At 43.9% G+C, this 25566-nt stretch overlaps 1 protein-coding gene across 1 annotated transcript in view; it reads right to left on the bottom strand.

Annotated features, from left to right (window-relative positions):
• SMARCA1 (SWI/SNF related, matrix associated, actin dependent regulator of chromatin, subfamily a, member 1) overlaps window positions 1-25566 on the bottom strand; it is a 94228-nt gene that overhangs the window by 42461 nt on the left and 26201 nt on the right. The window contains exons 10-18 of the mRNA XM_054996404.1: window positions 25011-25120; window positions 22033-22259; window positions 20666-20787; window positions 19163-19315; window positions 17218-17350; window positions 15629-15777; window positions 14141-14260; window positions 12042-12152; window positions 11316-11429 (exon numbers count right to left, since the gene is read on the bottom strand). Coding sequence (XP_054852379.1) covers window positions 11316-11429; window positions 12042-12152; window positions 14141-14260; window positions 15629-15777; window positions 17218-17350; window positions 19163-19315; window positions 20666-20787; window positions 22033-22259; window positions 25011-25120 — 1239 coding nt within the window. The remainder of the gene's footprint in view (window positions 1-11315; window positions 11430-12041; window positions 12153-14140; window positions 14261-15628; window positions 15778-17217; window positions 17351-19162; window positions 19316-20665; window positions 20788-22032; window positions 22260-25010; window positions 25121-25566) is intronic.

The raw sequence follows: 25566 nt of genomic DNA, 5'->3' as shown, positions 1-25566 counted from the left end.
TGTGGATGATGACCAGATTTCTTTCTATTGGTCCTGTGAAATCGGTGTGTTGCAGTCCTGCTGCCAACTTTTTTGGTAGTTATAGTGTTTTGGTTTGTTGAGATGTATGAGGAGTTTGTAGATTTTGGAAATTGTCCCTTTTCTATGAGAAGTATTTGTTTCTAAAAGTTCTTCAAAGTGTGTCTTAGGTTTTGAGATTATTTCTGTTAAGTGTATTTGGTTTGCCATATGTGCCAACTGAAAATAAGTGAACCAAGGAATGGTAATGTTTAATTTCTTTTCTAAGTCATTTTTGGCTAGGAGACCTTTGTGCGATGTTATATCTGATAATCTTATATTGTCAAGAAACTTTCAATGCTTGCGATTAAGTATATTGTATCCTGGTAGAAACCAATCTTGTGAAAGGATTGTTGGTTAGCGTGATATGGCTGGAGTCAGTCTGGCTTTATATTAATCCCATACTTTTAATAAATTAGTCCAAAATATATTATTTTCAGCTTGAGTTGGTCTAAGGTTGCATTTGCACCATAAAGTTGCATGTATTGACATTGGTGAGTGGAGTGGTTCTAGAATGTGAGACCATGTTGATTCCTCTTTATTTCTTAGTATCTGAACTATTATAGAAAGGTAGATTGAATTTGCATACAATACTACATCCGGGTATTTAAAAGCTCCATTTTGGGAACTTTGATGTAATATGTGAAAAGAAATTCTAGTTTTTTTGTAATTCCAAAGGAAGTTATTAAGAATGGATTGCCATTGTTTTGTTAACTTATGTGGTAACAAGATGGGAATGGTACGAAAAAGAAGTATCAGTTTGGGAAGTAAAAAGGTGTCAGGGGATGGACCCTGACTGCCCACCACTCCCCTGAAGACGCGGCGGCAGGCCCCGAGGCTTACCGGTAGTTCAAAGGTGGAATCAGCTGCCCAGGGTGGTGGTGAGCTCCCCTTCATTGACAGTTTTCAAGAAGAGGCTGGATGAATATTTGTCAGAGACGCTTTAGGCTGATCCTGCACTGGGCAGGGGGTTGGACTAGATGGTCTGTATGGCCCCTTCCAACTCTATGATTCTATGAGGCCTTGGAGGGCAGTGGAGCTGAGGAGAGGGGCAAAGATGCAAAGGAGCTGTGGTGGCGGCAGTGGCCGGCAGGAGCCCCCGAAGCTGAGGACAAGACCGCGGTTCCATGTCAGGCCACCAAGTTGGTGGAACACCAGAGGGGCGTGTTGGTTAGGCACTGGGCTCCGCTGCTCCTGCAGCCAGCCAAGGGACGGCCCACCCTGGCACCCAAGCAGCAAAGGGGGTGGGGCCGGCACTGGAAGAAGGCCCGAAGGCCGGAGCCAGCCTAGCACTTCCCACGGGCCACAGGAGGGGCTCTGAGGGCAGGCAGCTGGGGGCGGGACTGGCCATGTCAGAGAAAGTGGTGCTGGGGGTGAGGGAAAGCTCAGGTGGCCACAGGTGGTGGGGATGGTGTTGGAAGCCAGTGGTTGGGGGCGGAGCTGGTAATGAGCAGGAGGAATAAAAAGACAGTGAAAGGTATGGGCAGAGGTGGAGTAGTAGCAACAGGGAGACGGGAGGAAGGGGAGTGGCGGAGATAAGCGAGAGAGAAAAGTGACGGAGAGGGAAAGAGACGAAGCAAGAAGGGAAGAGACGAGGGGGAAAGCTGGGTGAAGAGGCACCTAGAGGCTGTTTCTGAGACAAAGGGCACAGCTTCTCGGGGGAAGCAGGGGTTCAAGGGGCTAAACCCCCACCCTTGTGTGATCCCGCACAGAGGACTGACACGGGGGCTCCGTGGCAGCCCCTCAGAGGGCAGCAGCCGGCGGCAAGCAGCTTGGGCAGGGCAAATGGCCGGAGGGCACCATATCCGTGAGGGGCAGTGCAGTGGTAGATGCGCAGAGGCGTGACAAAAGGCTTTAATGTAATTATATCTATCATACCAAGAGTGGTGTTGTTTATTCCAGATTAAGATGTTTTTCTTTTATTTCCTTGATTGTTTGCATATGGTTGTATTTTAGGATATAGTTCAGATTGGTAGGAATTTTGATGCCTAGATGTGGAAGATATTTAGTAGCCCATTGAAATTTATAGTTTGAAGAGAGTTTGTCTTTGATTGTTGGTGGAAGGTTGATACGTAATAGTAATGATTTCTGAACATTGACTTTCAAGCCTGATATTCGTGCAAATGTGTTGCGAGTCTTCTGTAGTTGTGGCAATGAATTGTCTGGTTTAGTGATATATAAAAGCATGTCGTCTGCAAACATACCAAGTTTATATGTTTTAGAGGCAATATTTAGACGATGAATTTGTGTAATATTGCGTATTTCAGCAGCAAGGGGTTCCAGGGCTATGGCAAAAAGAAGAGGTGAGAGGGGGCATCCTTGCCTGGTTCCTCTTGTTAACTTTATTTCCTTTGATAACATATTGTTTATTTTAACTTTGGCTTTGGCTTGTAAGTAAATGATGGTGCAAGAGGGAATGGAGATATGATGTTTCGAGTGAGCCAAAAGCTTTTTCTATGTCCAATGATAGAAAAAGCATTTCTGATTTTTGATATTTACAAATAGCAGGGATATTTAAAGTTTTGTGAATATTATCTGTTATATCCCTCCCGGTATTATTATTATTTTTTTAAATTATATTTATATCCCGCCCTCCCCGCAAGTGGGCTCAGGGCGGGTTACAAGAGAAGATAAAATAGACAAGATAAAATCACAATAAATTAACACAGCTTTCTAATAAAACACCTGCTCACCATATAAAAACCATATAACATCTGATGGAGGTGGAGGTGCGGCTTAACCGTGCGTGGTTGCTCATATATGGGGGGTAGATGGTCAATACCCCTTACAGACATAGAGGAGACCGGGAGAGAGGCTCATTTGGTGGAAACCCTGATGGCCTCAACCATACACCTGGTGGAACATCTCCATCTTACAGGCCAGCCTGAAGGAGACAAGATCTTGGCGAGCCCGGGTGTCCTCAAACAGAGAGTTCCACCAGGTCGGGGCCAGGACCAAAAAGGGCCTGGCCCTGGTTGAAGCCAATCGAGCCTCCCTGGGTCCAGGGACCACCAGGGACTTACCAGCTGATCTCAGCACCCTCCGGGGAGTATATAGGAAGAGACGGTCCCTCAGGTATGCTGGTCCCCGTCCATTTAGGGCTTTATGTTACTGGTACTGTACTGGTGGCAACCCAGTCCGAAACTCCATGCCAGCAGGGCGAGGGAGCGCATATACAGATTGAACATACAGGTATGAAACTAGATTGATCCCAATGTACATAATGTTTTATGATTGTGTTTAATCTTTGAGTTATAATAGAAGTAAATATTTTATAGTCTTGGTTTAAGCGTGAGATAGGGCAATATGAAGCAGGGTTTAGATTATTCTTACTAGGTTTTGGAAAAATAAAATGTTTGAGCCTTCAAAATTGTTTTAAGTGACCAGTGATGCTTACGAAGCCCCTCTGGCTGATCTTGAGTCACTCAACAGAGCACTAATACTGCAGATCTTCAGGATCTCATAACCAATTGTGTGTGTGAAAAGCACTGCAAATGTTGTACAGAATCGTGGACAGTAATGTCTTCAGGAAAAGCAGACAGCAGCAGCAGCATCTGAGCACGTCTCATTCCATTTATCTATATTGATCATAACTCCATATGATGAACATCAGCACCCAAGTCTGACTTCACATACTAACCAGAGACAAGGCCCATTTCACAACACCCTTACAAGACTGAAGCTGTACTATCCAATGAAAAGCTATTTCTCTTGGTGATTTCAATGCAAAAGAGGGACCAGAACAATTAGTCACTAATATGCCCCAATATTCATGGTGTTGCAAGGTTGCTTGAACCAACTATGACTTTCCAGTGCATTATCTCAGTGCATCAAGCGTTACAGCAACACAAACATTCTGAGGCATCCGTTCAATCGTGCCACACAAGGTATGTCCTAGAATGATTTCCTTTAGTCAGTCCTGAAGACTTTACCAGTCTGATTCATTGGTCAGCCCAGAATTCTATAACCAGAGATAGAAAAATCTTTCTCTACCTGTTCCATTCTTAATTTTTATAAATCTTAACTACCTCTAATCTTCTTATTCCCCTCCCCCTTTGCATTTGATGAACTAGGCTCTGGTCCAGAAAAATGTATGTTTAAAATACAAACTTGCTAGCTTTTAACCTGTCACAAGACTCCTGCCTGTTCTGCAACAAACAAAGCTACCTGTGTGAAATTCCACCAGCATGCACACCACTTAGCTAAAATAAAAAGCCTCAAATCCTTTAGCCTTTTTTCATAGGAAAAGCATTGAACCCCTTGATAATTTTCACTGCTCTTTTTTTCACTTTTTTCTTTTCTATAATATCCTTTGAGAAGGGGCAGTGTGAACTCTACACAACACTCCAAATGCTGTTACAACAAATTGAGGGTGGTCATTTTATTTTTAATGCTTGCCTTTCCTTAATAATCTGAAGTTTTCACTACCTCCACATACCAAGTTGACATTTCACTAAGATTTGACGATGGACCTCCAAGACCTATTCTATGATTAGTCACCAAATTCAAACCTCGACAGCATATATATGAAGCTAGGTGTGTGTGTATGGTGTGTGTGTGTGTGTGTGTCCAAGTACATACTCATTTTCCAATTAATTACACATAACCTCAAGGTCCCATTACTTCCCCATGCAACAATTTAGAAAGATACTTCTCGACTGCTTCACAGTCCACTCCAGTTTTTGCCATCCTGATAACAACATTAACGGCAAAGGAAAGGTGGAGGGAATTCGTAGTGTAGCTTGGCTAAGAGATCAGCAGTGTTGTGTCTGCATGGTGCCTCCACAAAGTATGGGAAACAGGAAATATTTTCATACCCTTTGCTGGCTGGAATTTTGAACAAGCTCTGAACAGCAACCTGTAGCCTTGAATCAAATGTTACACCACATCAAATAAAAGCCCCAGACAATAATCAGTTTGCACAAATTCTGTTCTATACCTTCCAAATTAGATGCCTACATGATACATGCTCAAACCTCACTGCTGGCAATGTACATTCATTTATCTAGCACAGACGTGTATTCCTAAAATATTAATATTCATATTCTCTCCTCTTAAATAAAGCAAACAATCCTTATGTAAATTACCCAGCTATGTGGCAGTACAGCCAGGGCTCATGAACAACTCTGAGTAGAATCATCTTCTCTAAAAACTCAATTACACAATACTTTCTTTTTCTTAAAACTGAAGGGGCCCAATATGGATTACAGCACTGAGGGACAGAAGAATTAACTCTTTCCTTCCATGCTAGTAATCCCAGTAGGAAGAAAAAGACAAGGTATTGTATGTATCGTTTTTTTCCTTAATAGTGCTAATAGCAGGACAACGGAGAAGGGCTGATTCCTACAGGCAAAATGGTATGAGGGAAGAGTTTTACATCCCCCTCCCACTGCTACAGCCCTCATCCAAAAATCTTTGTTGTTGCTTTTAAAGGGCTTTTTTTAACGCCAGGAATCATAAGCGTTCCAGATAACGTGTAGTTGAGTTCCAATGTCTACTAATCAAAAAGAGTCCAGTAGCACCTTTTAAGACTTTCGAGAATCTGACGAAGAGAACTTGATTCTCGAAAGCTTATGCTACAATAAAATTGGTTAGTCTTAAAAGGTGCTACTGGACTCTTTTTGATTTTGCTACCACAGACTAACACGGCTAACTCCTCTGCATCAATGTCTACTAATGTATCAGAACTTGAATCAACATATTTATTGTAGCCCTTCAATTAATAATACATTTCCAACATTGCCCTCTGTTGACTAATTTGCTTGATCCTGCTATATACATACTGGAACTAAATTAAAAAATGACTAAGAAGTCTGAAGTACAAGAAACAGAGAACAGAATGGAAGATCTGTGTTCACTTACCGTGAAGCTTCCTTTCTCAGTGGTCTGGGAGTGGGACAGTCCTTACAAATGGGAAGTAGCTCCTCCTCTTCAGTGCAGGGTAAGTCGACTTGAATGATCCCGGAAGGGGAGGGGCTCACCCACGGCTCACCAGTTCTTTTCCAAGCCTTGTGTTCCTGTAAGTTGCCGTGCCCAATGTAGAGAATTCCCCTCCACCTTTCTGTCAAAACTCAACTTGTCATCAATAACAAAAACTTACAACCAGAAACATTTTGTCCTCTCCTTTTGCTTTTTTTTTTAAAGTAACAATCTATAAACCTTGATCCTGCAAATTTAACCTCGGTACGTCAGCACACCATTTCCGTCTAAAGGGTGGGTAGGACTGTCCCACTCCTGGACCACCGAGAAAGGAAGCTTCACGGTAAGTGAACACAAATCTTCCATTCTCTGGTGGTCCAGAGGGAGTGGGACAGTCCTTACAAATGGGACATAAAAAGCAGTGTGCCCCAGGGAGGATTACTCAACTGTCAGATTTAGAGGGTGTGCTGCAGTACCCTCCTTCCAAATGAAGCCTCAGCCGAGGCTATCTTGTCTACTTTATAATGTCTAGTAAATGAATGCACTGACCTCCAAGTGGCAGCTTTACAGACCATCTCCAGGGAAGGAAAAGATCTATACGCAGCTGAAGTAGCCGCCCCTCGGAGAGAGCGGGCCGTTATCCCTCCAGGGGGTTCCAAACCCCTGGCCTTATAGACCACAATGATACATCCTCTGATCCATCTACTTAAAGTAGAGGCAGACTATTGCCCAGGGATGACTTTCTGAAGGAAACGAACATTTTGCGGATCTGCCTAGTCCTATCTATGTAGAAACTTAAGGCTCTATGTAAATCTAGGTAATGCCATTCCCTCTCCTTCCTGTGCTTGGGATTAGAGCAAAAGGAAGTAAGTTTATCTCTGCACCTCTATGGAAAGTGGAGTTAACCTTGGGGATAAAGGTTGGGTCTGGCCGCAACACAACTCTGTCATTGTGAAAAATGCACAGTTCTTTATCTACTGACAGCAAGTTTAGCTCAGACACCCTCCTAGCTGAGGATATTCCTACCCGGAACAGAGTTTTAAATGTTAGCGCCTTTAAGGGGCATGTCGTCATGGGCTCAAAAGGCTCCTTCGTTAATGCTAAGTTAAGATTCCATGTAGGGAATCTGTGCACCTGTGGAGGATTAATGAGTGTTGTGCCCCTAAGAAATCTTTTAATGTGTGGGTGTTGGGCAAGAGATTTACCTTTCCTACTTCCTCTAATAGCTGAAATGGCTGCCATCTGACGCTTTAAGGTGCTATTACTCAAGCCCTTATTCAAGCCTTCCTGTAAGAAGAGCAGGATCTTACTAACTTTAACTGACATTGGGTCTTTCTGTCTGTTCAGACACCATTCTTGGAAAACCTGCCATATGTTGTCATAACTTTTGCTTGTTGACTTCTTTCTTGAGGCTAGCAAGGTGGATATGACTTCCTCTGTATAACCTAAGCTCCTAAATTGGTCGCGTTCAGTTTCCAAGCAGTAAGGTTTAATACCTCTGGTTGAGAGCAACGTAGGTTCCCTTCTATCAGCAGATTCTCCGTGATGGGTAGATGCTATGGCTCCATAGTTGATAGCCTCAACAGATCCTGGAACCATGTCCTTCATGGCTAATGAGGTGCTATGAGTATCACCTTCGCCTGCTGTTCTAATATCTTCTGTATTACCCTGAGGATTAATTGTATTGGTGGAAAGGCATACAGTAGCTGTCGTGGCCAATAGAAATTCAGGGCCTGGGAGTTCCTTCTTCTGGACACGAACCTTTGAACCTGGAAATTTTGCTGCATTGCAAAAAGGTTGATGAGCAGTGTGCTGAACCTGTTGCATATCCCTTGGAATATGTACCTGTCCAGCATCCATTCCAACTGATCTTTTTCCTCGGCTTAGTCGGTCCACCAGAACGTTGTTCTGTCCTGCCACACGTACCGCTTTTAGAGACTGGCCGTTGGCTTGTGCCCATTCCATTATGGCACTGGCCTCCTTGTGTAAAGACTTGGACTTGGTCCTGCCTTTTCTGTTCAGGTATGCTTTCGCCATCATGTTGTCCGTCTGAACTAAGACATGAGTATTTGAAAGTTGTTTGAAACTGCATTAGTCCCTTTCTGATGGCTCTCAGCTCCAGCAGGTTCATGCTCTTGGATCTCTCTTCCTCCAACCAAGTGCCTTGGGCCATCCTGCTCAGAGAGTGGGCCCCCCAGCCCCACCAACTGGCGTCTGTTGTTATCACCACTCTCCTCGGTTTTTGGAGAGGGATGCCCAACTGGAACCTGCAAGGGTGCATCCACCACTTGATTTCTTTCAGAAGACCTCTTGGTATCCTTACCAGAAAGTGTCTCCTGTGGGCAATGGCTCTCTGGTAAGGGAGGAGGAACCACTGGAGTGGCTGGGTGTGGAATCTGGCCCACTGAACTATGTCCTGACAGGAGACTAGCATTCCTGTGAGTTGGGCCAGGAACATCAGTTCCTGATGTTGGTTCTCTAGAAGCTGTACTATCATGGATCTTATCTTTTCTTGTCTCTCCGGGGATAAGAAAATCCTGTCCTTTGTCGTATCTATAAGTACTCCCAGATGTATGATCCTCTAAACCGGTACTAGACTGCTCTTTTTCGTGTTGATTATGAACCCATGTTCCTTCTGATGTCCTTCTTACTGCCTCTACGCCTGACTGTAAGGAGGATGCCCTTACTAGAATGTCGTCGAGGTACAGAAATAATGTGACCCCCTGAAGCCTGAGGAGAGCCATCAGGGTTACCAGGACCTTGGTGAATACTCTGGGAGACGACTTGAGAGCGAAGGGGAGTGTTCGATACTGAAAATGTTCTCCATTGTAAGCAAAGCGGAGAAACCTTCGATATGTCACCTTTATAGGGATGTGTAGGTACGCTTCCGACAGATTGATGGGGGCTGGGAAGTCTCCCTTTTGAATGGTGGACACTACGGATCACAGGCTCTCCATCCGAAATCTGTGCGTCCTGATGTGTCTGTTCAGCCACTGAAGATCTAATATGCCCCTGACATCTCCGTTCTTCTTTGGTACTATGACGAACACTGAGTAAACCCCTTGGTTCCTCTGGTCTGGAAGAACAGGCTCTATGGCACCAATGTCGAGTAAGTGATGGATTGCTTTTAGTAGCAGATGATGTTTTAGACTCAATGGATTCCTTGGCATTAGAAGCACGTATCATGGTGGGATTGATCTGAATTCCAAAGAGTATCCACTTGTTACAGTGTCCAGCACCCATCTGTCTGAGATTGTTTGATGTCATATGCCTGCGAATCTCTGTAACCTGCCCCTTATCTTCGATGTCTCCCTTGGGGCATCATAGTCATGCAGAAGACTCCTTCTTCTGTCCCTTGTTGAACTGATTGGATTTGGGGAAGGCTGAGGCTCTGTTATCGGACCTGGTTCTGGGTTGCCACAATCCTTTGAAAGGTCTAGAGCTCCTGAATTGCTGAGTCCTCCTGGGGTCTCGAAGGACTGGAACCTCCTTTTCGATTGCGGTTCCTGCCCTTTTAGAAGGTAAGACCTTTTCCTTCTCCTTATCTTCTACTAGGTATCTTTCCAGTGCCTCACCAAAAAGGTTAGTCCCTCTAAAAGGAATTGCTGCAACTTTGGCTTCCACTGAAGGATCTACCTCCCATTTCCTCAGCCAAGTATTCCTTCTAGACGCAACATTTAAACCCATGGCTCTAGAGGAAAATTGAAGAGCATCCAAGGAGGCATCTGCCGCAAAGGCTGTCGCCTGAGCAATCTTCTTAACCTCATCTTTGATTTCCTTCAAGTCAGCCGCCAAGTCAGAAGCCTAAGAGAAAGCCACCCTTGCAAATAAGGAGCCAGTTACTGAAGCTTTGAATGAAGTTGCCGAGGCCTCAAAGTTTCTACGTACTGTCTGTTCAATCCTTCTATCGCAAGGGTCTTTAGGAAGTCCATCTGCCTCCATGAGTAAGACTGAAGTAGTCGCAAGGCTGGGTACCAGACCGTCCTCAGTGGGTAGTTTTATTTTCTTAGTTGGATCTGGTATCAGTGAGTAAAGCTTGTTCACAATAGGGGGGTAGTCTTTGATTTTGCTGGTGCCTCCCATTCTGCTTTCATAATGTCATAGAAAACTGCAGGCAGGGGCACGCCAGTTTGCATACTGCCCTTCTTGGGTAGCACCCTCTCTGACCCTTGAGGGAAGGCAGGGTCAGTTTCTTGCTTGTCTGAGGGTACAGGTGGAATTTCCAGCACCTTTAAGACCTTAGGCAACAGTCTAGCACACACCTCCTGAGGAAAAAGCCTGACTTGAGAAGGGGCCAAGGTATCCTCCTCCTCCTCGGAAAGCTCTCCTTCCTCGTTGGAGGATGGGTCTGACATCTCTGAGTCTGAATGATCATCTCTGCAGGGGCTAAGAAACCTATCAGCAACAGATTCCTCTTCTCTCCTCCTTTTAGGTATAGGTGAAGAGGGAGAAGCACTCCTCCTTTTCTCTCTCTTGGAAGCTCGCCCCCTATTGGACTGCTTTCCTTGCCCTTCTGAGGAAACAGGACCCTGGCTGATGGGGCCATGTTCCTTTAACACTTCCCTGAATTCCGAATAAAGGGCAGGAAAATGGAGTCTAAGGCCGGAGAGGACAAATGAAAAGGAGGTGGGGTTATCAGAAAACAGCCCAAAAAGGGGTATCTTACTGCCCATTTTGCCAGAAAGGGCTGCCCCTCTACGTTGCCAGCCAGATCTTTAAGCAGAGAGGGGAAAAGAGCCACACCGAGCTGTAGGAGGCCGTCTCAGCCCCGACGTTACTCCGCTGGCTCTTCAGGCTCTACCGCTCCCCAACTGAGGCAAGAAGGTGAAGGTAGGAGAGACGGGAGAGATCTTTGTGCCTAGAGGCTGGATCTCAGCGTGGCAGTCTCGGGCGAGAGCCGTGGAAGCTAGGTGCACCTAGTGTTGTTGGCTCCGCCGCTCACAGTCATGTCTGCCGCCATTGAGGTGGGTGGGTGGTTTGTGAAACCCTTCCTTCCCTGCGAGCACTGCCTCAGTGTTCCGTCTTCTTCTCTCTTTTTTTTGTTTGGGGATCCTGCGCTCTAAGGAGCGCAGTCGACATCCTGCACCAGGGCAGGGCCAGAAAAAACTGGTGAGCTGTGAGAGAGCCCCTCCCTTTCTGACTGATCCTGCACTGAAGAGGAGGGGCTACTTCCCATTTGTAGGGACTGTCCCACTCCCTCTGGACCACCAGAGAATTTGTGCTTCCTTCCACTGCTCTGAAAAACATTCTGAATGTTATCCAATGTTCAAAATGAAGACACATAGATACCAATTCACTTCCCCTCCATTAGCAAAAAAGTAAAATGGATTTGCTGTTACCTTGTAGCCTATGGTCTTGCGGTAATAAAGAATTTCTTTTTCAAGAAGCTCAAATAGCCGTGGTGGAAAGAACTGGAAATCTTGAATATTTGGTTGCTTTGGTGGTCGTGGAGCCTTTAAAGATAAATGTACATACTATAAATACTATACTTAGGTTCTAATTAAATGATTCAGATGCAATAGCAAGCCAGGATTTGCAGCTATGGGAGGCAACCTGGGAGATCCTTAGGCTTGCACACTCTCCTTATCTCTCTCCCCTCTGCTAACAATTATATTGATGGATGTTGTGGATTTTCCGGGCTGTATAACCATGGTCTTGGCATTGTAGTTCCTGACGTTTCGCCAGCAGCTGTGACTGGCATCTTCAGAGGTGACACTGAGAGATCTCTGTCTTTTAGTGCTACACCTCTGAAGATGCCAGTTTAACCCACTGGGTGGTTTAACCCACTGGTTTAACCCACTGTTAGTAATCTTAGGCTGCCTGTTTGGATGGAATAGCAGACTGTGGCTTGCACACAAAAATGAAAATCACTGATCATGTGCAAAGAGGAGGAGGAAGAGGTGGGAGTTTGCAAGCCTGAAAATTTCCCAGGTGCACTCAGATGCATCAAACCACACTTTACTATTATGTATCATAGTTACTACTGCACATTCAGAAAAAGCAATACGTAGCATAGTTATAACACAGGAAAGAACAATATACATTGTAAAGCTAGATTCTTTCACCTTTGGAATTTTGGGTTCACTGACACGGAGAGCTTCTCTGAAGTATGCATCCACAGCATAGTTGGCTTTACGCTCCCGTTTCGGAGGCTCTATCCATTCCATCATGCTCAGCTAGAAACAGAAGGCATATTAATCTCAAGCAGGTTCAAGTCTTTTTTTCTTCAAAAAGCAAGAAAGCTTGAAGTAAATGACCACAATTCCACTGACTGATGGAGACGGTGCTGTCAACAGAGATGCTTGTTTAAAAAAACATCTCAACAGTCAGATCAAATTTACAATATCTAAATTGCTATGTAGATGTATAGTAAAAAAATATCAAGGTTTAAGAGGTCTTGCTTCAGAATAGCACTAATCAATCCACAAACCACGTAAGAAACAAGCTGAAAGAGGAGAATTTCCCCCCATATATTTTAAACTGCAAGTTAAACTGTTGCTGAATTATCACAAGAAATGTGCTTTGTGTCCTTCTTGCCATCCTCATGAACAGGCAGGTGGACTAGCTAGTATTCAGACATAAACTGTAGTTACATTGTGATTGTGCAAACAAGTTTTTATTCCTGTCTCTCAATGTACAATATTACTGAATTTGAAACACCCTAACAAGGAAAGAGAGACACAGGATATCATGAACACTTAAGTTGAACCTAAACTCAGCCTCTGAGAAACCTGATTATTCTGATCAGATTTAGCCGTGTTAGGATTCTTTTTATAAACTGGGACTAAGTTTGCAGTCCAATGAGTTGTTCCCACTTCATGTTAGAGTGCTGGTAGGCTTGTTTTGGGCTGCTTTGTAAATATAAACCTTTTAACCCAAAGAGCAGTAAAGAAAACTTTGCATTTCTCAGTAGACTCCTAAAATAATATTCAATTTCCTAAAAGCCATTCCTGCTATTGTAGTGTCATGCTGTAACTGACAAATACCCATGAATAGGGGTCTGTGATTCAGGTTTCCGATTCAAGTAAAGTATCCAAATTAGACCCGATTCACAATGATTCAGAAACCCCGAATCAAAGCTTCCCGAAGTGATCTGTATCACTTCAGGAAGCTTCAGGACAGGGGTTTAAATGCCCCTGTCCGTGCCACTTTGTAGCGGCACGGAAAGGGGCATTTAAACCTGTGGATCAGCTGTTTGGTGGGGAGATCCCCGCCAAGCAGCTGATCCAGCCAGCGGGGGTTTAAATGTCCCTTTCCGTGCCGCTGCAAAGTGGCATGGAAAGGGGCATTAAAACCCACAGATCAGCTGTTTTGCGGGGAGCCAAGCAGCTGATCCAGGCCTTCCCCGCTGCCCTGCTGGCTGCTGCGGTGGTGGAGGAGGTGGCATGGGCGGCGGAGGAGCCAACTCCAGCCTTCCCCACCACCCAGCTGGTGATACTAATGGGAGATGGTGCTGATGTAGGTGGGTCCTCCCCCCGCCAATGGAAACCTAAACCTTCCCATCCATGCAGCAACTAAACCAATTCTGAGTATGGTATTTTCAGAAAAACTGAACCAAAGCAGGTTAGGGGGAAAGCGCAGTGATGCAGGGAAAACTCCAGAAGGTAAACAACTGCACAACAATGTTGTACAGAAACTGGTGCAGGGGACTCAAGGCAGACCTAAATGTCCATGTGGAAGCAGCCTTAATCAAACTAAGGTATCATTCTCACAAGACAAACATACAGTCTGGAAACACTTGTTTTCTACCTTCTGTTATTCTATAGCTAACTTCCGCTTACTCTGGAGCAATGGTCCCATTAAAAGGTACTGAGGAGGAGTGGGTCCCCTCCACCCCCACCAGTGGTTCTTGCCTCTGAGGGTGCCTGGGCTACTATCTTTCACTTCTGTGTCCTGCAAAGATTAGACTATTCTTTGTAAACTACATCAAAATGACTCTGAAAACAAATCAAGTAAGCTTCTGTTTGAGACAGTTACAGTCTAGCTTGGTCATGGCCATACAAAGGGCTGTGCATAAAGTAAAGAGAAGAAAGCTAAAAATACAACAAAATCCTAAATTCCTTCTAACATAAACCAGCCTATAAAGTTGAGATTTTTGACCAAAGTTTGATTTACTTAGGTTACAGTTACAACGCAAACACATTAGAGCACACTGAAAGGATACCTTCTGTTTCCCTCTGTAATCTTCACCTTCAAAATTGTACAAGCTCATTTCTGTGTCCATTGTAAAGTTGCGAAGGGAACTCTCGCCCATTTTTTGCAAACGTTCATTCATTTCAGCAGTCTAAAGCAAGTAAAAATAAAAAGGCAGACACTTTCAAGAAATACAATAATAATAATTTCAGTTTCTATACCGACCTTCAAGACCTTCAGGTTTACAAAGTATGCTGTTATTATCCCCACAACAATCACCCTGTGAGGTGGATGAAGTTGAGAGAGCTCCCAGAAGCTGTGACTGACCCAAGGTCACCCAGTTGGCTTCAAGCGGCAGAGTAGGGAATCAAACCTGGCTCTCCAGATTAGAGTCCCACTGCTCTTAACTAGGGGTGTACAACAAAAAAATATTCAGGTTTCCTGCTTTGGAATTTCAGAAACAGGAAAAAGAGTTGGAAATAAGCAATTTCTAAAGCAGCTTCGGAAGCAAGCCCCTTCGGAAATCGTTTATTGACCTGCTTCATTACGCTCTGTAAAGATTCGGAGCACACCAGAAAGCAACACTTTTCTTGTGGCGAGAAAAGTGTTGAGTTCAAACTTCCTGCCCGCCGCTTATTCTCACCCTCCCATTGGGTGAAGTAAGAGGCAGGGTGCTTTAAGTTTCATCCCGAGCCATTTGCTTCAGCTTCCGTGTAAGCAGCACAGAAAGAGGTGCTTTAACTTCCAAACGCCCCACAGCTTGCTTCCCCCACCAATGGGGGAAAGCTTCCTGCCCTGCTGTTTTTTTCCTCCAATGGGAAGGGAAGGAGGTTTCCCCATGGGGGAAGCTAGCGGTGGGGTGTTTGAAAGTGACCGTTTTCGTTCTGTTTGCAAGCAACATGAAAAGGGTGGCTTTCAAACTTCCAGTCCCGCTGCTTTTTCCCACCATGGAGAAGCCTCCTCCCCCTCCCATTGGGGAAAAAAAGCAGCTAGGCAAGAAGTTTGAAAGCAAGCAGCACTATTCTGGCTGTTTGCAAATGCTGTTGCAAACAGCAATAGCTGTTTGCTCCTACTTGACTCAAAGCTTTCCAAAGCAGTCCTAATCACTTCAGAAAGCTTTGATTCTATATTTCCGAAATCAGGCCAGCAATGCTGGGCCTGATTTGGGAATTGTGAATATTTCCTAATCGAGTTCGATTCAAGTGTCTTCTCCAAACCGAAAACATGAATCACACATCCCTACTCTTAACCACTACACCAAACTGGCTCTCATATCATTTGCCATGAACAAAACATAAAGAACAATGATGAAACATAAAGAACAAAGAATGATGATTAGGCACAAACATAAGTAAAAGAATGAAAATGCACTAGCTTATTACAAAAGATCAAGGCATCATCTGAAGGCACATAATACTGGAACTATCACAGGTCTTGTCAGTGCCTGGATGGGGGCCACCCCCACACAGCCCAAGTACACACCACCTTTTACAGATAAACATGCCCCATATCATCTCACCTTTTTTTCACCTCTCTCCAAGATAGTGGTAATGTCTTCATCAGTCAGTTCACTGTCCTTAGAAGCAAATACATGGGTTGCTCCATGCCGTATCATCTGCAGCATTTCATCTTTAGCCAGTTTGTTAGACTGCTGGTCAATAAGCCTTCCTAACACAGGGAACACAAAGAGAGTTCTAATCCAAAGCCTCTTCGCTGTTTTGGCACCAGAGTTAGAAAGACACTCTTTTCTTACCTAACCAGGACTTTATCCCACTTGCTGTAATGGGGGAGGGGAGGAGAATGGATTTTAATTTATTATGGATACCCCTCCCAATGGAAACACTACTGTCATCTTTACAAACTTAAGGAAAGGATCAAATGAAAGTAATGTGATGCAATAATTCAACAAGCGACTAATGTATCCCTTATTTTGCTATCCAGCACGGAACATATTATCAGATATGAGCAACTTGGTTTCGCACTAAGGGTGACATGTGAAATAGAACATGCACTGGAAGAACGCAAAACCATTAGAATGTATTAGGCACACATAATTAATATAACTTGGATATCATTTTAATTAACAGAGCAGATGTCCGACTAAAATTGGTGGTCAACGTCCAGTTGGAAACAGCCACGAACCTTTCCAATCTACCTGAATCCAGCTCCAGCTGAGGACTCCCCTCCCTCCCTCTCTCACTCCTGCCGCCAATGGAGCCAAAAGGAAAGCTATAGTCAATCAGGCTCCATTCCCCCCCCACCCACCCACCCAATTAAGCCTGAATGGAGCTCAGCTGGAAATCCAGCTGCATTGAATGTTGGCATTTGATTTAAATGTTGAATCCTATGAGACAATGGCCATTTTCACGTCTTTAAAATAGCGCAAGACTCATCACATGCTGGCAGCTTCGTAGCACAATTTCTGATGTCACTCAGATGCAAGCAGTTACGAGGGTGCCATGAAAACGGCATCATGACAGGGTGACATCAGAAATGACACGACGAAGCCTGCTTAGTTTTGCGCTATTTTAAAGACACATGAAAACGGCCCATTTTTGGCCTGAAAAGCAGGATAAAAATAGAATAAGTAACTGTTGCATTTCCTCATCTACTTTATCACCATGTTTTTAGATCAGGAGCCCTACAAGATATTGTAGACCACAGAAAAATTTGAGAGTTCCATGTTGGCTGCTCAATATCTACATATTTAAATCCTAGCTGGTAAAAAATAGCGTGGCCGGGACAATGTTTTATAGACAGAAAACCTACTTCAGTGCTTTTATCCACTTGAGAACACTCTCTCAGACTGTCCCATCCCTCACTCTGTGTGACTGAGGTCCAACCTGGCACCTTTAAGCATCTCCTCTTCAAGAAGCAGCTTCCCTACGAAGGCTGTGGAGGAGCTTTCGGAATGGGACCCCGTGATTCTTCCAGGGCTGCAGTTGGAAGGTAACTTTGCTCCCACGCTTCCCCATTTGAAGGCGCAGAAGTTGTTTCAGCTCCCACATGGGATGTGGAGGGGGCAGTGAATCTTGTCCAATATGTGTATTTTTAAAATAAATAAACAGCATTTTAGTCACAGGCATCTGAATGAGCATCACACAGTACCTTGCTGTATAACTATTGAGTCCAGCCTCAGCTTTATCTCAGCTCTCTCCACAATCCTCTCTTCAACTGTGTTGTCGGTGATAAGTCGGAACACTCGCACAGGCTTCTTCTGTCCGATACGATGTGCTCGGTCCTAATTGAAACAATAGCACTTTTAAATAGCGCAGTAGGCACAGCCGTAACTGACAGAGGCATCTCAAGATTCAAGGGTTTTTTGTTTATAGTATTAAGATTAGTACAGATCAACTTTTTTCTTCCTTTGTTTTCTGTTTTCACAGCTTGATCCTAAAAATTACAGTTGCACTAGCACTTTGCATCAACATAAAGCAACCGGCATCTTTGTGCCCGCAATGGCCGTGATCCTTGTTCAGCCCTGCTGACTGTCCATTCCCAGACCCTTCCTTTTATGCTCTAAGAAGCAGAATCTGTGAACACGTCAAAAGCATGCCATTGTTACGTTCCATATTCAGCTTGTGGATCAGCAATGGAATTTCTGTGTCTGCCTCTCTAGAGGCTATGGGTTAATTCTCAGATGTGCTCACAAGACTGAACTGCCACAGACTGGAAAGGGAGAAAGGGATTGTTGTTCCTATGGAGAGCAATAGAATTATATTTTCAGTCTCCACATCCACATCCTATCTGCCAGGCCAAGCCTATCTGGCAACACCCTCTCTACCCACATCTAACTCATGGTATAATAACATTATATACCGCCCTTCAGGACAACCTAACACCCACTCAGAGTGGTTTACAAAGTGTTATTATTATCCTCACAATCACCCTGTGAGGTGGATGAGGTTGAGAGAGCTCTAAGAGAGCTGTAACTGACCCAAGGTCACCCAGCAGGCTTCAAGCAGAGTAGTGGGGAGTCAAACCCGGTTCTCCAGATTAAAGTCCTACTGCTCTTAACCACTACACCAAACTGGCTCCCAGTACTATACTCAACTAGTACAGTACTATATTCAAAGTAATGAAACAAAATACATAGTTTTGCAGCACCAAATCAAAACACCACATGAAGCTACCTTATCTGAGTCAGCGCACTGATCTAGCAAGGTTAGTATTGTCTAGTCTAGTAGCCACTCCCCGGGGTCTCAGGTAGGTCTTTCACATCACCTACTGCCTGGTCCTTTTAACTGGAGATGCCAGGGGTTGAACCTGAGGCCTTCTGCATACCTATCAGATGCTCTGCCAATGAAATGTATCCATACTCCAACATAACTACAAAGATGCTGTCCATTTTTTGTACTATTCAACAAACCAATGGACAAGGCAGTTCATCTCACTGTTCCTTTAAAAAGACAAACTTGGACTTCGGAAAACAAAATCTGCTGCCATCTCCATCCCCAGAAGACCAAGTTGTATCAATCTTGTCACATAAGCTTAGCACTGGCCAAAGGAAATTCTCTCTAGTTGCCCGGGAATTTCTGTTCTTCTTTGAGGTGGCAAGGCAGTCAGCAGTAGAACAAGCTCCTCCTCTGGAGCCAAAAGGCAGGGAGAGAACAAACCCTTGGAGCCAAGGGACTTTCAATTTGCCCACCCACAACTCTGCACAAGCAGTAACTGCATGTTAACAAAACAGATGTTTAAAAGCATCAACCTGAAAGCAGCCACCAGGGCTATGGGGTCCAAGGCAAGCAGAAGGGAAACAAAAAGACACTGCAAGCAACACAACCCCAGCTGACGGCCCAATTACATGAACAAGGTCTAGCTAGTAGAGCATCTGTTGCCCTCTGGAAAACTCTTAGGGCCCACTCTAGCAAACAGCCTCGTTAGTGTTCAATCCTCCAGGGCAGAGCAGTCAGCCTCCCCCTGTATCCTGGCTCTCGGGTTGTTTGTTCTCATCCTGCCTCTCCGCTCCGGAGACAGAGGCCATCCCAGTGCTGACTCCCCGATGCCTTGGAGGTGAGCACACCCACCTGAGGCATACTAAAAGGTTGCTCACCATGGCTTGCAGGTCGACCTGTGGGTTCCAGTCAGAATCATAGAGGATCACAACATCTGCTGTTGCCAAATTAATCCCCAAGCCTCCAGCTCTCGTACTTAGCATAAAAATGAACTTTCTGCTATTGGGAGCATTAAAGGTGTCAATTGCTTCCTAAAAAGGGGGAAACATATTTTATTAAAAAGGCAGTAATTCCTTGAAAACAGTGCCGAGTTATTTAGCTCCAGAGGAGTTAGCCGCATTAGTCTGTAGTAGCAAAATAAAAAAATAAAAAAACACAAGCAAACTGATCCCCACACCAAAAGGAGCTGTCTGCATCTCCATATCAAAGGAGTTGTTTACATCCCCCCTCTCCTCCTCCCCCTCCCCCCCTCTTCTCCTCTATATTTGACCAGTTTCCTTCTGCCCTCCATGTATCTGACGAAGAGAACGTGATTCTCGAAAGCTTATGCTACAATAAAATTGGTTAGTCTTAAAGGTGCTACTGGACTCTTTTTTATTGAGTTATTTAGCATATTTTCATGGCAAGCTATAGGGCTAAATGGAATCAAGATAAGAACACTGCAATCCAAAATGATTTTCTTCAAGAACACCATCTGAACTAAAAGTGCACCTGAACCCAATTTATAAATTACAGAGACCTCTTTTTCCCTTTATGTTGTTAACTCCTGTTGTCCTGTTTTTATTCCACGTTTCCTCCAGGGAGCTCAATAGGGCTCCTTGTGACCTGTATTATATCCATACTATCTGCTCCTATGGCTATTGCCTTAATGGGAAGAACCTTACCTGGTATCATGTCTCTGATGTTTAATTATTGCTATCTGATAGTGACCACGTCACCTGGGCCCTCATATTAGATAGTTCCATATTTTTAAGTAGAGGGATGATTAAGCTGGCCCTCAGCTCATTAAGTATGGGACACTCTATAATCATATGTTCAACGGTTTCAATTTTATCGTCTTGGCATCTGCGGGTTCTGTTGGCGTATGGTACTTTCTTGTATTTACCCTCCAAAAAATGCCAAGGGAAGAGCATTCATTCTTGCCAGTGTAAAAGCTCTTCTGAGCTTTGGTACTGTCAGCTGATAAAAATACTCCAGCATTATATCCATACAATAACCCTGTGAGGTAGGTTAGGCCCAAGATCACTGAGTGATTGAGTGGTTGAACCAAATGCCCATTCTCTCTACTATACCACATTAGTTTTTCCATAATGTCTTTTTCTTTTTTGGCATCTGCACCCTTCATTTATTCCCCACCCTCACCCCTATAACTCCTTAAATCAGAAAGATGAATGACATGAAAGAAAAACAGGAGATGATTCAATAATCCTGGACCAATTTCTGTTTACAAGCTCTGCAGCAACAGAAATCCTTACCTAGTTTGATGGGAAACCCAAATGCAAGCTGAAGATTGACTTGCTGCTAAAATCAGAGCCATAGGACAGCTGCCTTTGGGGACAGGATGGGATACAAATTCAAGTAAGTCAATCAGTCTCTCTCACCTCCCGCTCTTCATGTGGCGTCTGCCCATCTAGCCGGCAATACTCGTAGCCCCGCCACATGCAATAATCTTCCAATATATCAAGTAAACGGGTCATCTGGCTAAAAATAAGAACTCTAGAATCTGGGGGAGACAAACACATTATAAAGGTATATTTTATGACACCCATTGACAGCTGCTGGAAGAACATCTTCTAAAACATGGTACTAACAAAGATGGCTGCCAAGGTATTTGGGGTTTTCAGGGCATGCTGAGTTACAGAGAGAAGGCGAAAAGGTAACATCTGGAATAAGCTTAGGGATTTCTAGAGTACACTAGTCAAGATAATTAGACTTTGTTGTATTGCTTCTCTGCTGCACTCTTCTAAATCACTTTGATAACTGACATTTTGCACATCTTTAATAAATTCTATTAGATAAACTTTGTGTGGAGTCATTTGAGTTGCTGCTTCAGTCTGAATCCAGTACCTTAGCCACTTTGCAATATGCTACCCAGTCAACTTATTTTTGGACTCAGCCTGCCAGATTGACTTCTGTCTGCCTAGAGCTCTTAGGGCTGGAGTTTCACCTCTCGGTCTCTAGTTGTGGGCTAGTCAGAAGGGCTGTTGGCGGCTGCTACCGGAGAAAGTGGGGGGTTCGCTTCCTAGCTTTGCTTTCTTGCTCCTGACACCACTGAGAGCAAAGGCAGTCCTCTTGGGGGATCCTGGACGGGGCAGCCCTCCTTCTCTTATGTGGACGTGGCTTCAATCTGAATTCAGTACTTTGACCCATTTTGGTCACAGCTACCCAAATAGTTGTGTGGTGGAACTCAATCTGCAAGGTGATTTACCTTGCAAGGTTGACTTGCTGTTTAAAACCTGGTAGAGCTGGGAACTTGCCTTCCTATTCACCAGCTGGTGGCAACATACTATCCCGGCTAGTGAGACTTTTTAGAATTTTGCCTTTGACACCACCAAAAGTGACTGACAGAGGATCCAGGCAAGCTTGCCGGGAACCATTACATGGTGATGAGCAGAGGTTTGCAGCTGTTCTTGCTGCTGTTTCACCTGGTGATCAAGTCCCTACCTAGCCTAGCCAAACCATTGTTCATTCTTCTCGTGCTTTATACGCCTTCCTTCACTATTTATTGAAAAAATTATTAGCCACCTTTGTACCTTGCAGGAACTCAATGCAGCTTTCAAGATATCTATCCATATCCCTAATCAGCCCCTTACATTCAACAAAACCCAATGCCTTCTCCTCTCTCCCTGCTACCTTCATCTACACATTCCACCTTCCAAAGCACAAAATTAGAAATGGCCTTCTCATCACCAGATCCTGCCAGTTTCAATCACTGTATATAATTCCATATAATTCAGTTGTTCCTTACCCTGTTCTTTGAGCTTTGATAGCAATTTGTCTAGGGCAACCATTTTACCGCTGTTGGTCACAAGATGCGTATCAGTGGTATATGGAGGGCCTGGTTCAGCCCCATCAAAGAGGTAGGGGTGGTTGCAACACTTTCGTAGCTGCATCAGAATGTTCAACAACCGCATCTTATCCATCTTGCCAGCTGAATTTAGGATGTCAATATCTTTCATCAGAATCTTTGTATACCTGTAACAGTATTAGCAATGTATGAACAACCGCCGTTAATTGCAAAAACTCATATATATGAACTGCAGGTATGCTTACTCAAAAGCAAACGCTATTTAAGGGGAACACAACTTCCAAATAAGATTGTGTGTACAAGTTTGTTCTGTTAGAATCAAACTGTAGAAAAAAGAAAGTAATTTGGAATAAATCTGAGGATTCTTTAGCACTAGTTATAGGCCTACCAATTACCACAGGTATGGAAGGCCAAATCTCAGATCATGTTAGAAGGACGGACGGATATGCCAAACCCGACAAATGGATAGTCAGGTGGGGAACATCCTTCTGGCTCCAGCTGAATTTACCCCAAAGTACTAAATTGAACCAAGCATGGGGGCGGGGGGGGGGGGGAGCTGACCTGGATGGCCCAGGTGAGCCTGATCTCATCAGATCTCGGAAGCTAAGCAGGGGTGGTCTTGGTTAGTAATTGGATGGGAGACCTCCAACAAAGACCAGAGTTGCAGAGGCAGGCAATGGCAAACCACCTCTGTTAGTCTTTTGCCATGAAAACCCTACCAGGGGTCGCCATAAGTCAGCTATGACTTGAGGAGACTCTCCACACACACATGAGGGGCGGGGGGAGATGCTGGTACTGCTTGGCTTTGGTGAGATATAGGCTTCTATTACCAGCCCAGGTCAAACATGATCCAGAAGCCTAATTCATAATTTGTAATGCTGCATAGCCAAGCAGCACACCAGAGATACACGGCCCCCTCCCAATACATGCATACATTCCACAGCTAATTCCTGGGTTGGGGGAAGGGAATGCATCTCTGATATCTTGGCCAATTCCAGATGGGCACAAATAAAGCGAGTGCTTTTGCTTTTTCAGCAAAAAGAAAGGAGGAAAAACGGAAAGAAGTTCAAGAAAAAATAAAAGTCAAAGAGATGCAATTAAAGAAAAGACTAGGAAAAAAGAAATTACATCAGGAGATACGAATGTTACAAGAGCAAATAAGAGCTATGGAGAACAAAGAATTGGAGTGGGAATTGAAAAAATTAAAACAAAAGACATTTGAAGGGGCCAATAAACCGGGGAAATATTTAGCTTGGCAATTGAAAAAAAGGAGAGAAAAGAGAATGATAACCAAGATTGTGGAGAATGACAAAATGTTAACGGACCAACCAGCTATACGTAGAGCGTTTTATAAATTTTATGCTAAATTATATCAGAGTAAAAGGGTGGATGTGAACGCTATTGATCGATATTTGGACAAAATTAATTTACCAATGATATCTGAGAAGTGGAAGTAAAAATTAAATGCTGAAATAACAGAAACAGAAATTATGGATGCAATACAATCGACCAAATTGGGGAAGGCACCAGGACCTGATGGAATAATGGCTAAATTTTATAAAGTAATGGCAAAAGAAGTGGTGCCTTTCCTGAAAAAAGTGATGAATTGGATTTTAAAGGGACAAAAGATTCCTAAAACCTGGAATGAGGCTAACATATCATTGATTCCAAAAGAAGAGCAGGATTTATGCAATGTTAAAAACTATCGACCTATATCATTGTTAAATAATGACTATAAGATATTTGCGAAAATATTGGCGGAGAGGCTTTACAAGTGTTGGAAATTTTTACTCTTTAAAATAAGGAAATTGGCTGGCTGTGCCTCTCCCCAAAAGCCCTGCCCACTGCTCACAGTACAACCTCTGCGTAGACGTTTGGAAACTGGGTTGTTGTATTACGATAGAGAGAGAGAGAGAGAGAGAGAGAGAGAGAGAGAGAGAGAGAGAGAGAGAGAGAGAGAGATCCCATCAATCAGAGTTTGGAATAGCTCACACAACCAGTCAATTTTCTAGACACCACTGTGGAAATACATGATGAACACATAAACCCACATTACAGCAAAACCTCACCCTCTACAACACATATCTACATGCTTCCATATACCACCTGGAGCACATGGTGTGTTACAACTGCATTTACTCCAAATCCTTAGGCAGCAAGTCACACCTGAAGACCAGGCTGGTCCCCAGAAATACTCTACTAAAAGACAGGTCCCCAAAAGTTAACAACAGAATGTCGTGCTACCACTCACAGCTTAAACCAGCCCAACATAACAGCAATGATCAACGGCCCTCATAGATAACCGAATTTTTCTCTTTCCCAGACCCTGGGGCACAGACTACCAAACAAAAATAACTCCTTACTAACAACAGTAGGCCATCTGATAAAAACTCTAACCCAGGGACCAGTCCCTACAACAAAATCTGATGTCAGTTCTATCCTCATAAGATCCTTCACTATTACAGTACCAAGCAACATCAGATATGCCACCCTGGGCTCATAGATGGGCTCATCCTCCAATGTGTCCTTGTGTGTCAACAATGCCCTGCTCTCAACATAGGACAAGCAGGTCAGTCTCTATGTAAAATAATGGTGGTGGTGGAGAGTGCTGTCAAGTCATGGCTGACTTTTGGCGACCCCTGTTGGGGTTTTCATGGCAAGAGACGAACAAAGGTGGTTTGCCATTGGCTGCCTCTGCAACCCTGGTCTTCACTGGAGGTCTCCCATCCAATCACTAATCAAGGCTGACCCTGCATAGCTTCCCAGATCTGATGAGATCAGGCTCACCCGGGCAATCCAGGCCAGAGGTTTATAGCATAGGTTAGATTTGAACTGAGTCTTCCTTCCTCTCAGCTCACATGCTGCACCAGCCCAGCAGACCCATTTAAAATTCAAGTAAGATAAAAAAGACTCCTTACCATTCTCTCTGCATTTTGCTGAGTCCCAAATAAATTTTTACTTCTTTTTTAGGAGGCAAGCTCTTTTCCACTTCAGCTTTTATGCGCCGCAACAAAAATGGCTTCAAAACCTAAGAAGCAACAATTTTTACAGATTGCTGTGACTCTTGGATTAATATATTCAATGACTCAGTATTTAATTACGTTAAAATCCTGGGTTCCTTACTCTGCTCTTGAAGTACCCCATCCTAAATAATTCCTGTTAACTTGAGACTGAAAAATAAAGATCAAGACAAGCTACACAATCCATGGAGAATGTCATGTTCTACCATTTTATATAGTGTAGCCATGGCCAACAGTAGCAAAGGAATAACACTTCCTCTGCTGAAAATGGCATTACCTACAATGACTGTTGGTTCCTTCTGAAGTAGTGTATCAAGACTCTTCCCTAAATTCGGACTGGTGAAATGATTAACTTACTGAACGTATAATATAAATAAGGGAATATGTGTTAACCAAAGTAATTTGCTTTTAGGAACAGACATATCCCCTCTCTCAAGAGCTATGCTAAATCAGA

The sequence above is a fragment of the Eublepharis macularius genome, chromosome 13, assembly GCF_028583425.1.
Source record: "Eublepharis macularius isolate TG4126 chromosome 13, MPM_Emac_v1.0, whole genome shotgun sequence".
Classification (NCBI taxonomy): domain Eukaryota; kingdom Metazoa; phylum Chordata; class Lepidosauria; order Squamata; family Eublepharidae; genus Eublepharis; species Eublepharis macularius.
The sequence above is the reverse complement of the archived record's forward strand: the minus strand, read 5'-3'. Positions and strand labels throughout refer to the sequence as shown.